General features: G+C 33.0%; 3 protein-coding genes across 3 annotated transcripts; 1 reads left to right on the plus strand and 2 right to left on the minus strand.

Moving 5' to 3' along the window:
- Positions 1-610: 610 nt before the first annotated feature.
- On the minus strand, positions 611-1,630 carry IntS12 (integrator complex subunit 12). Its single transcript, XM_028302562.1, has 2 exons — positions 1,119-1,630; positions 611-1,032 (listed from the first exon to the last, which is right to left on the minus strand). The coding sequence occupies exons 1-2, from the start codon at positions 1,542-1,544 to the stop codon at positions 733-735; spliced, it is 726 nt and encodes a 241-aa protein (XP_028158363.1). The 5' UTR covers positions 1,545-1,630; the 3' UTR covers positions 611-732.
- Positions 1,631-1,652: 22 nt separating this feature from the next.
- On the plus strand, positions 1,653-5,773 carry LOC114351560 (uncharacterized). The gene is made up of 5 exons (XM_028302825.1): positions 1,653-1,658; positions 1,692-1,913; positions 2,901-3,038; positions 3,267-3,486; positions 3,930-5,773. Exons 1-5 carry the CDS (start codon positions 1,653-1,655, stop codon positions 4,391-4,393), a joined length of 1,050 nt encoding a protein of 349 aa, XP_028158626.1. The 3' UTR covers positions 4,394-5,773.
- On the minus strand, positions 5,352-11,520 carry LOC114351380 (GTP-binding protein Di-Ras2). The gene is made up of 4 exons (XM_028302575.1): positions 11,143-11,520; positions 10,448-10,543; positions 9,998-10,258; positions 5,352-9,499 (listed from the first exon to the last, which is right to left on the minus strand). The coding sequence occupies exons 1-4, from the start codon at positions 11,278-11,280 to the stop codon at positions 9,368-9,370; spliced, it is 627 nt and encodes a 208-aa protein (XP_028158376.1). The 5' UTR covers positions 11,281-11,520; the 3' UTR covers positions 5,352-9,367.
- Positions 11,521-11,535: the final 15 nt, after the last annotated feature.

Here is an 11,535-nt window from a genome sequence, read left to right on the forward strand (position 1 = left end):
ATTGAATAAAATATTTTTGATTTTGATTTTGCTTAACAAGAATACGTAGCGTGGTCAGGCCTCCCACTAAGTGGACCGACGATCTGGTGAGGGTCGCGGGAGGTGCCTGGATGCGAGCGGCGCAGGACCGGTCTTTGTGGAAATCCTTGGGAGAGGCCTTTGTCCAGCAGTGGACGTCTTTCGGCTGAAACGAACGAACGAAGCAAGAATACCATAAGCGGAGACACTGATTCATACTAGCTAACTACAGTGCAGTGTTTAGGACTGATGTGATATACCTACCTATAATTTAAGTGAAATACCTACCAGTACCTACATAGCTGCCAAAAAGAAAATATGATCTAAAAATAATCCCTAATAGTTTTAAAATTGACCAATGACTCCCACATATTTTATTCTGTCATAAAAACATAAGAAATGTTTCAGGAAGAAAAATGGGCTCCACTAAATAAATAAAGTAACGAAAATTTATATGAAGCATCCTAGAAAGTTTTATGTGAAACCTTAATAAATAATAATAAATAAATATCCTTGGAAATTTGGATATCCTAGTCCCAAACTAAGCAAAGCTTGTACTAATTAAGAAACAGGATATTAAAAAAACATGATATTCACTTAATGGTTCTTTATTGAAGTAAGATTATAGGAGGAATAATTGGATTTTACAATTATTAGGATTGGATATCTGTTCATAATCTATTTATAATCATAAAACATGACAGCGAGACTAATTTATTTTGAGCTTTTCTTCTTTTCGTGTTGCTTTGCTGCTTTCTTCTTCATGTTCTGGAGACGTTTATCAGCTGATATTATATTGATGTTAGGGGTAACAACTTTAGATGGGGACGAAGAAGAGGAACTGCTCGATGAAATCTTAACCGGTGTGGTTGATCCGGATATGCGAGTAGGGGACTTGGCCTCAGATGTAACCTTGCTTGGATATCCAGCAGAAAACCCCTGAGACGAAAGACATGATGCACATTGCCAATCAGTGCCCATATCGTTGTCACTTATTACCGGCTTGTGGCAGTCCTGAAAATAAAATATATTAATTTAACTGTAAACAAACATTGAGCATTGTACTCATTTATGTTACTAATAATTAGTTAGATAAATACCTGATGATACAGAGCATGGCAGGCATCACACTCAACTAAGCGGTTGCCAGCCTGAACAGCTATTTGCCTGCACACTGCACAGGTCAAATCTTCTTCTAAAAGGTCGAAGGCCAGCTCGCCATCCATCACAGACCCGTCATCATTCTCTCGCTCAGGGATCTGTATTTGCTGAGGGCTTTGCTGTGGAATGGGAACTGTCTTACTACTAGAAGCTTTATCACTTTTATGCTTCGATCTAGGAGATCCCATCTTCTCATCAGCCAAATATTTCTTCGGCAAAACATTGCCCAAGGTCTTAGAATTGCCGTAAGTCTGCTTAATAATATCATCGAGAGTTAACCTTAACTGCTCGGTTGAATCAGGAGCACTGGAATGCAAATATTTTAGACACAATTTTATAGACGGATCAAAGTCGATAGAAGACATTGTGTTATAAAAATATTAGCGAAAGATAATTTTTCGTAATTTCAGTTCGAGTTTTAGTTTTCGCTTCGCTGCAACTTTTGTTGTCATTGTCATTTGTCTTGTCAATTCATGATTGTTTTTTTTTTTTTTTTTTTTTATAAATTACAGTTAAACGAAGATGGCAGTACCGATATATCCCTGCTGTTAAAATTCGACCAGGATCATTGGCAAACCCTGAAGGACTACACAACATCAAACACTGCACTGACTGAAGATATGTTTCGCCGTGCAGTTGCCTATGTAGAAGAAGCTGTTTACAAACCTTCTCTTGCACAGAAAGTTGCTATAGCATGGAGTGAATATATTCAGTCGTTATTCATAGAATACAAGGTAAAATTAATAACTTAACATTAATTACTGTAGTACAGGCAGGCCTGGCTCACTCCGCGCGGTACATCCGATAATTACCTACAGTGAAGCGCCCCGCCGGCGGGTGTTATATCAGTCGAGTGTCACGCGCGCGCTCGTCAGGACGCTGGCGTGCGTTGTAGTAACTAATTCTATGATCGAAGTATTATTTAAAAATGGACATAAAGAAAAAGAAATATTATTGTGCGGCGTTCGGGTGTTTAAATTCGAAAAGAATACTACCGGATTTATCTTTTTTTTCGCTTCCCAAAGATGCTGAAAGGTATGTTGACCATGTAGGTAATCAATAATTCTTAGGATAGTATAGGAACCTAACCTACCATGACTACTGCTCAGAATGCGTTCGTTCGTTTCAGCCAAAATAAATGACGTCCACTGCTGGGCAAAGGCCTCTCCCAAGGTTTTCCATAATGAATGCGTACTTACCTACATACGTACCTCATAACAAATAAGTAGATTAATTATTTTTTTACTAGACACTACTAGACAGCAACCCTAACAGCGTAAGAAGAGTTCAGAGGCACGCGATAGAAAGAGACAAAACTTGTAGGTGAATAAAATTGTAGGTACGTAGTGGTGTGCGAGCTGAATTCCACTGTATCGCGTCGTAGCAAGACTCGTATTTATTTAAATCGTCTTGCGGAGTAATCCTTCTGTACCTGTACTATTACTTATTCTGTGGTACAGGTGTGGTCGATCGCGACTATTGGTCCAGTCGATCGTGGCAAGGCAAAAAATACTACATGATTGTGTACTAAACTATGCTGTTTCATTTAAGATTTCAAGAAGTATGTAAGTGGTAGATCACCCAGGGTTTCGTTAGTAAACAGTAGATCTTATGTCTAATCAAGTTGGCCACCCCTGCTGTAGTAAAACCTAAATTGTGCCATCTCTTTTATTTCTTGTCTTGTGTGGTGTAGTGTGTAATATCTACCTCTATCTTTTCAGACTTATATCACATGGTGTTGTGGAGGTTTAGCAGCATTTGGTGTGTTGTTTTGGCTGTGGATGCACATGTCTCATAAACATGTTATCATACTAGTCATTGCTGCATTGTATCTTTATGAAGTAGTCATATCATATAAGGTATTTATATTAGTAAAGATTACTTTAACAAAACAAAAACGAATCTAATCTTTATTAATTTAACAACATTAATCCCAAAAATGCTAAATTCATACATTAAACAATAAATCTCTTGTAATAGACAGAGTATGTTGTAGACCCTGTCTATTACTTGAGATGTTTACATGTCTCATATTATTGTTTGGTTTTTACATGTCTCATAAAAGGTTTTAAATGTTCTTATTTCAGGAAGCAGAGAAACAAGAACTGGACAGATTTCTATCAGCTGTAAATAAATGCAGCTGGCATTTTTGGAAATCTTCATGTGAAGTCCCTCCACCTGATCCTATAATATTCATGAAGCACATGAATCCACTAAAAATTGGCATTAGAATGTTCACCACATTTCTGTCTGAACCTATGTTGGTGCTGAGTAGTACAGTCAACACAATGATAAATGAAATCACAGGTACAGTTATGATACTTACTTATTTCTGAAGCTATATTTAATTTATGTTATTTACCAATAACCCCACATCTACCTACCTACCTAGATACCCACCAAGGAATAAAAAATACATTTATGTACTATTGTTGGCAGGTGCCTCTTGTAGACTTCATTTATATAAAACAAAATTGAGGACTGTGTAGGCGCACATTAGGCGACAGTTGCGGAGACTAGACACCTATTCTTACACAAGAATGGGCGTCTAGTCGCCGCGACTGTCGCCCAGTGTGCACCTATACTATAGAATGTTCTCTCAAGCTGAGAGAGAGAAGAGAGAACTTATCAAACTGTAAACATAAAGTAGTGACATCATCAATGTTATATTTTGAGTATTAAAATTTTCCAAACATACACATTATTTGAGTAGGTATGCATTTGACTGATACCTTCCATATTTTTTTCAGGTGGACTCTGGTTCCCGCTGGATGTTATATTACACTGTATATTAATTATATCTATAAATATTATGCTGATAGTATTGCTAGTCATGATTATTTTTAATTACATACTTAACATTCCCTTCAGCCTAAATCTATTTGGCTTGATGAGTATTGGAGTAAAACAATGTAAACGTTCACTAAATGTAGATACAAGTAGCAATTCTCCATCGAACGAAAATACAGATAGAATAAGCAGTGCTACGTTAGAAAGGATATTGGACGTGTGCTCCCGCGCTCTAGATACTTCGCGAAATGTACCACAAATTGCACCAACCACATCTTTTAGTCCCATCTCCACAATTAAAAGGTCTGCGAGTACTGGACGCCTGCCTAGCTCGTCAGTAAATAGTTATGATGCCCCCGAATCCACGACAAGGAAAAGGACTAAGCCCTTATTTATGATTGGTGGTGGTGACAGTCGTAAATAATCTAAAGACGTTATTGGCTTGGCAAATATAAGGAACTGAAAATTTAAAAGAAGGACTTGACACCCTGAATACACTACTACCTACCATGTATCTACCTACTATGTATAACACTTGTTTATTTAGTTTTATAAAGTTGTTGATTAAAAAAAAAATTAAAAACTTAAGTAAAGTTTTCAACTTTAAGAAACTATTCTAAGAAATCTAAGTCAGATTACGTTTTATTGTTCAATAACGTTCGAAATAGACTTAAAATAGTCGCTAATCGTTTAATGCTAAAAGTAAACTAATTATGTTGTGGTACAAAATAAAAAGCTTATTATTAATGTAGTAATGTTTTCAGACTTGTAATAAATTAAGTGTCGTTTTAATTTAATCACAAATGTCGAAATTAGGTAGGTAATATAAAAATCAACTTAGTATCTTATGTTTTTAAGTGTTTTTGTATTGTATAATATAATGAAATCTAATCGCATGTATTCGTACTAACGTTCATAATTGTTTTCCATTGTAGTTGCTGATATAATCGATAGCACATCAAGATTTTACATTTACATACATACTCTCCTATAACAACTACACGAGATGCTAGTGTTTAGACTGATGTACTGTTGAAGGTTTTTTATTGACTGTCCTGCTGAAATGCGTAGAGCTACTTGAAGGATAGTACTAAAACTACTGCCTTATTTGAAGGAAAATATCTGTGATATACTTTTACCATATTTATAATTATTACTAAAAAATTTCAATAAAAGCTTTGAATAATATGTTAAGTTTTATTTCGTGATGCCTTAGTTAGAAGTGTCACAAGATCAATTAAAAATACAATAATAATAAATTGAAATTTTCAGTTCAAATACACTAAGCGTTATTTATATAAAATAAATCAACTGACGTTGTTTCAAGCAAATTCTAGTTACAATTCAAATACTTATTTAGGTACAATCTATTCCGTTATTGGTCAACAAACATTCGCAACCTCAATAAATAACAGTGTAACAAATCAATATACTTACAACTACAAACATCACTCCAAATTGGATGAGCAAAATACGGCTCTTGCAATATTCTCGCTCATCCCGAGCCAAGCTATGAAAAAAATGACGCGATCCTATCAGGCTACCCTACATCTACAGACGAAACTTAACCGCATCATGGACTAATCCCTCTATGCAGATGTCAATGCTTACATAATTGTTACAAGACCAACTTGCAGAACAACCATAAATTAACATCAACAAAAAAAAATGCATTTTGGCATTATTTATTTTAAGAATATTACGCGAATATTAATCTTAACAGGCTCCCATGTCCCTGTCCCTTTAAAAGTATGATGCGATTAATGGCTTATCCATTTGTACTAATGGACAGGGAAAGTTTTGGGTAGACGGAATAAGATCTGAATCAATCAAAATTCTCAAAGTATAGGTACTCATAGTGTTACAAGTAGCAAGTTATATGGAATTTGTTTTTTCTTTCATATGCTTAATTAAAAAAAAAACATTTTAAACAAATAAAATTGATTCACTTTTTTTCACAAAAATCACCTGTACCATGGCAATAAACATTTTTCTGTCAATGTATAAAGTAAGGAATGTTTTGTAAAATAATGGAATAACAAGCAAAATAGTAATTAAAACAACCTTTCATTTGTTTATAATTTTTCATAAGATATTGACATTGTTCAAGTGTTAATGCTCAGACAAATTGTCTAAGGACAATACCCTATCTTTAGTTATCAAGATAACTAGTCACTATTCAAATGCTAAATGTAAGATGAAATATCTATTAACTACTATAATATTATTGCCATATAATATAATGGGCACCATTTCGAAGAATATTAGAAGCGTTATTAGTAGGAGAATTTAAGTACGAGTGAGTAGAGTCTTCAAGGGAAAATTACATTAGACCAGACTTTTAGTTCAACGAAATTGACTCTTCAGTATCAGTACCTCAAAGGTAAAAAAAAATTGCAGCTGAATAGCTTTTTATATGGAAAAAATCACAATGTTTTTTGTATTGATTCTCTCGAATGTTTTCACATGCTTTATTTTTAATTAAATTTACCTAGTGAACTACTAGACACTAAACAAGTCTTACTTCTTCAATATTATTTTCGTTGAACTACTAGACATAGAGGCATCAGACAATGTTTAAAATATAAGGCCCCAAAATGTGGCAAAAAGCTCTTACGAGATATTTGGCAACAAACGGATGTGTAGTAAAATTTATGTGCGGTGATTTCAATCAGAAGTTTCAAATGTCGATTTAAAGCGTTTTGAAAAATGCCGACTATCATACCTACTGCAGCTTAAAAATAATTAAATAAAACAATACAAATTAGCTTAAGAATTAATTCAAATTAAGATAGACTAGATTCGTTTCTATAAGATCGTATTTTCATTTCATTCCAAGACTTCCCTGATCAACAATTCTGCCATCTTTATTAGGTACTCGTAAATTGATAATGGTGTGGCGGTCACTTCTTCGTGCTACCACATTAATTTCTTGCCCATGAAAAAGTAGGTACTTTATACACGAACAGCAAACGTACGTTTGTTCGTTCGTTTTAAGTCAGCGTCAAAAAATTGGCCAAAAAGTTGACTACTCAACCGTATTCTAAACGTAACAAAGACGTGTTGCGAACTTTTTGGCTACTTTGGGTGTCACGAACTATTTGATACTGACTGTACATAGGTAAGTACTTGTTGAATTGGTACTCAATTTTCAAATCCGCTTTGAAATTGTAATTTTTGTGATAGTGACTCATAAACATTATCCATGGAGAAGCTTTCACGAGTTAGGGATGGTAGATATCGCTCAGGGAAAATAGCAATAGAAAATAGATTTTAAAAAATCAAAATTACCGATTCATTTAGATTTTTTAAATAATTTAATTCATTTCACTAAACCAAAGTCATACGCAATAAGTGCGGAATGTCTTTTCCATTGATGTCTCTTTTTCATGACTTTAACCACTTTAACGTTACTACATACATTTTTAATCATAATGTAGTTTGCAACAGCCGGGGCATGAAATTTTTATAGATTTATAGTAAAGAACAGATGAATATTATCAAAAACATTTAAGTCAACAGACAAAATGAAAACTATCATAAACTTACATCAATCAACATCAAACAACTTTGGTCCAGCTTTAACAATACAGTGTTAACAATTTTTTTCATAGTTTACTTACAATAAATATTCAGATACTGCCAATAAGCCAAATAAAGTTTATTACACACAGTGCAAATATTTTTGCAAAGACCAAATTTCGTGAACAATGTGTAGTGATATTAAGGTACAAGTAACACATAAAAATGCATGCATTAATATGGGGAAAGTGTTAACAGTACAAACATCCTAAGATTTATATAGACTGGAATATTTAGTTGCCAAATCACACATTAAAATAAAGTTGCACTGTCACTCGTATTATAATAAAATACCTCACTAGATACATGACGATGGTCATTGACTAATTAAAACTTTAAATATTAATATGGACAAATCTAATTGGATATGTTGTGAATGATATAAATAAAGTGCATTATAAACTAGCGACTGCTACATTTTAATAATAATGACTAGATTGTTACTAATAACATTAAATGTTGTTTGAAGTTCAGACTAAATAAAATTACTTTTAAGTATTATGTGGCTGAACATATTACCATGGTATCAACCAATCATACCATCAAAGACATCTATGTATACTTAAAATTACATGCTCATTGTATTTATGTGATTTGATGTTATTTAAGGTAACTAGCCACCCACGCTGTTTGACGCAATAGTTTACATAGAAGTTTTTAAATTATTTGATAAATTTACATTTTTATATCTGACAGCGGAATCTGATGAAAATCGGACCAATGATGGCTGTGCCCCAATCAAATTACATTAACAGTAAAACATTCATCATCATTGTGAGAATTCTACATAAAAAGGTGCCCTAAAGCCAAAGTGAGACTTGATGAACTCTAAACAGTGAAATTATTGCAAAACTCGGAATACGTCTTGTGCTGCTAAACTGTGAATGTTAAACTATTCATAAATACCTTTTATAAAGGTAAGTTTCAGCGTATTAAGAATGTAAATGCAGAAAAAAATGTTAGTGATAGATTATTAATTTGGCACAATTAAAAAATTCTCACAATGCTATCATGCTCTCAATGTTCATCCTTGTAATTTTATGTAACTTACGAGATGAAAACATCACTAGGGACTAGAAATTTAGCTTGGAATGTTAAAAATAAAAGTGACTAGGAACAGTTACTTTCACACCTTACTTTGCTAAGCCTATTTGCTTTGCTGAAGCAGTTTTCACATTCAAAATATTATAATTCCTGAAAATTGAAATTACTATCATTTTGTAGCTAAAATACATCGATAATAACAAATAATAATCATAAAAAACAGTAGATATATGATAGCTGTCTGTATGTATAAAAAAACATTAGGCACTTGTTCCACCACCACCAAGATTGCTGCAGTGGCACATTATTATGTTTAATGATAACAATTATTATTAATATGAAATCTGCTTCAGACAATTATTAGAGCTAAACGCAACAAACTATGTCTATTGTTTACACTTACCAGCATACAATTGAATAACAGTTAAGTCCTATAGACTTCATTTCGTTGTATCTTCGCACTAACAATACGGATTTAATCAACATATCTGTGTCATGTCAGTCATCATTAATTATGTAACTAGTGTAAATAACTTAATGTAAGTACTATATAGCAAAATATTCTTGCTTTGATGAATTTCAAGCTCCGTTTTAATGAAAATAATGAAGGCATAATAATTAGGTACTACAATTCTCATAAAATACAATAAATACTTATGGATAAATCCGTGCTTTAACCTCCAGGACCATGTTTTAATGACTAGAAGTAAAATGACTGTGTACTTAAATATTTCAAAGTTGGGTTTTAAAATCGTTCTAATTTGTTACCGTATTACATAACAAGACATTTCTCTCGACCGCTAGCCGATGCTTCACCTTCTTTCACTACTTTGTCTTTTTTCTTCTTTCCTTTGCCATCCACCTGCAGGGATACATTTCTGTTCTTTTCCATGTTTAATAGTTCCTGGGAAAATGAGAAAAATAAATCACTTTAATGTTTTATTTCATTTATTTACTTAAAATATATTTCAATAAAGTCATATTGCTCACAAAATAATACTTCATCATCATCATCATCATTTCAGCCATAGGACGTCCACTGCTGAACATAGGCCTCCCCCAATGCTTTCCATGTTGATCGATCGAAAATAATACTTAAATATAGATAATTTTATTGTAAGTGACAGTAATGCTAAGATGCAACAATGTGCAATCACCCAGTTTCCATATTGTATAGAGAACAATAGTGTCTAGACAATAAACTGTTTGTTTACCTATTACAAATAAATAAATAAATAAACCTCAAGAGGATTTAAGACACTATTTAAATCAAAGATGTAATGGCTAAATAATATAATAATAAATAAATAAAAATAAATAAAAAAATATTTTCATATTATCTAATTCCCCTCATAATGAGATAATGGCATGAGAGCACAAAAAAAATAAAGCCATAACTAACCTGGAAAAGCTGTGTGACATTATGATTAGTTTTGGCAGATGTTTCCATGAAAGAAACACCCCAGGCTTGAGCTTGACTCTGTCCTTCTGATGCAGAAACCTCGCGTATTTCTGGACTCTCGTCACATTTGTTCCCTGCTAACATTACAGGTATGTTGGGTAGGTCCACTCCTTTAATTTCTTTTATCGTCTGCCATATAGGCTTCAGCTCCTCGAGTGATTGTCGACTGCTTACAGAATATACCAATATGAATGCATGGCCCTGAAAAATACATGTTTGGAATTTGTTATGAATTAAATTATTTATCTTTTTCATCCCTCTTAGACTAGTGTTATTATATTTGTGCTCTTAGCAAGCATCTTGAAATTTAACAGTATAATTTTTTCATTCAATTTAGTTTAGGTTGACTTAATGCTTTGGGACTTGTTTATTGAAGAAAAAAATATGCACCTTACTGATGGATAACCTCTGCATTGCAGGAAATTGATGAGAACCAGTTGTATCCGTGATTTGCAATGTGCAAATAGTTTTGTTGCTGCTGATAACCTGAAAGTTAACATGAAAATATAATGTGACTATGTTTACTTGTTACCACATTCTATTCTATTCTATTATAGGTTTTAATTTTGAATAATGGGTAAAATTGGTACTATTTTTGTACTTTATTAAACATTCTCAACTATTCCAAAGGAACTTATCCAATGGTCTTTAAAATATAAATTAAACTATCAAAAGAGATTATTGATGAATTGATAATTTGTAAAATATTGTAATAATTTTTATCAATGTATCTTCGAATTTATTATTCCTTAAAAGGGGTAGTAGTAAGTAAGTAGTGAATCTTTTTGGCTGTTTTCCAAACAACCATGTCATGGCCTTTGGCAAAATTTCAATAAGCTCAGGGCTACTTTCACCATAAAGTTATTAAATTAATATTTACTATACAACATTAAATACACATAATTATTTTACCTTATTCTCAGAACATCTGAGGAGTGGACTGATAAAACAGCACAAAATTATTATTCTTCAGAACTCATACAAACTAAAATTGATTTGTATATTTAACCAAAGTCAGTAAATAATCAAGAAAGAAAGAAGGCGTCATTATTTTATCAATTTTTCAATGAGTACAATGCACTTACTTGTCTATAGGTGTCTTCAATCGTCGGTATGTATGACTCCCTGAAGGTTCCTTTCACAAATCGAAGAACCAGTGAACTTTTCCCTACACCACCCGCTCCAAAAACCACCACCCGATAGTCATTACTTTGCTCCGGCATATCGTATGTTTGTGATCTTAATTATAGCCGATTATAAAGTTGCTGATGGTCTAACTGCATACAGGAGCTCTAAAGCATTTTATTATTTAGAAACGATTACTGTACAGATATACTCATCTTGTAATGTTACTAACGTTATATGCACATTCCTTTTCTTAATTATTTTGCATTATAATGTTTTTACAATTTACAACGCCCAAATAACAGGGAAAGAACACAATACAAGTACAAACACGGAAAATTAATCAAATCGAC

The sequence above is a fragment of the Ostrinia furnacalis genome, unplaced genomic scaffold (genome assembly GCF_004193835.3).
Source record: "Ostrinia furnacalis isolate ACB-3 unplaced genomic scaffold, ASM419383v2 OfSCF0088, whole genome shotgun sequence".
NCBI classification, from domain to species: Eukaryota; Metazoa; Arthropoda; class Insecta; order Lepidoptera; family Crambidae; genus Ostrinia; species Ostrinia furnacalis.

Excerpts from the sequence above, each read along its gene's own strand:
- IntS12 (XM_028302562.1), bottom strand. The coding sequence starts at position 1,544 with ATGTCTTCTATCGACTTTGATCCGTCTATAAAATTGTGTCTAAAATAT. Across the intron at positions 1,033-1,118 it reads GCCATGCTCTGTATCATCAG|GACTGCCACAAGCCGGTAAT; the intron begins GTATTTATCTAA and ends TTTTATTTTCAG.
- LOC114351560 (XM_028302825.1), top strand. Across the intron at positions 3,039-3,266 it reads AAGTAGTCATATCATATAAG|GAAGCAGAGAAACAAGAACT; the intron begins GTATTTATATTA and ends TTCTTATTTCAG. Across the intron at positions 3,487-3,929 it reads AATGATAAATGAAATCACAG|GTGGACTCTGGTTCCCGCTG; the intron begins GTACAGTTATGA and ends TATTTTTTTCAG.
- LOC114351380 (XM_028302575.1), bottom strand. The coding sequence starts at position 11,280 with ATGCCGGAGCAAAGTAATGACTATCGGGTGGTGGTTTTTGGAGCGGGT. Across the intron at positions 10,544-11,142 it reads TTGAAGACACCTATAGACAA|GTTATCAGCAGCAACAAAAC; the intron begins GTAAGTGCATTG and ends GTTAACTTTCAG. Across the intron at positions 9,500-9,997 it reads ATGTCACACAGCTTTTCCAG|GAACTATTAAACATGGAAAA; the intron begins GTTAGTTATGGC and ends TCATTTTCCCAG.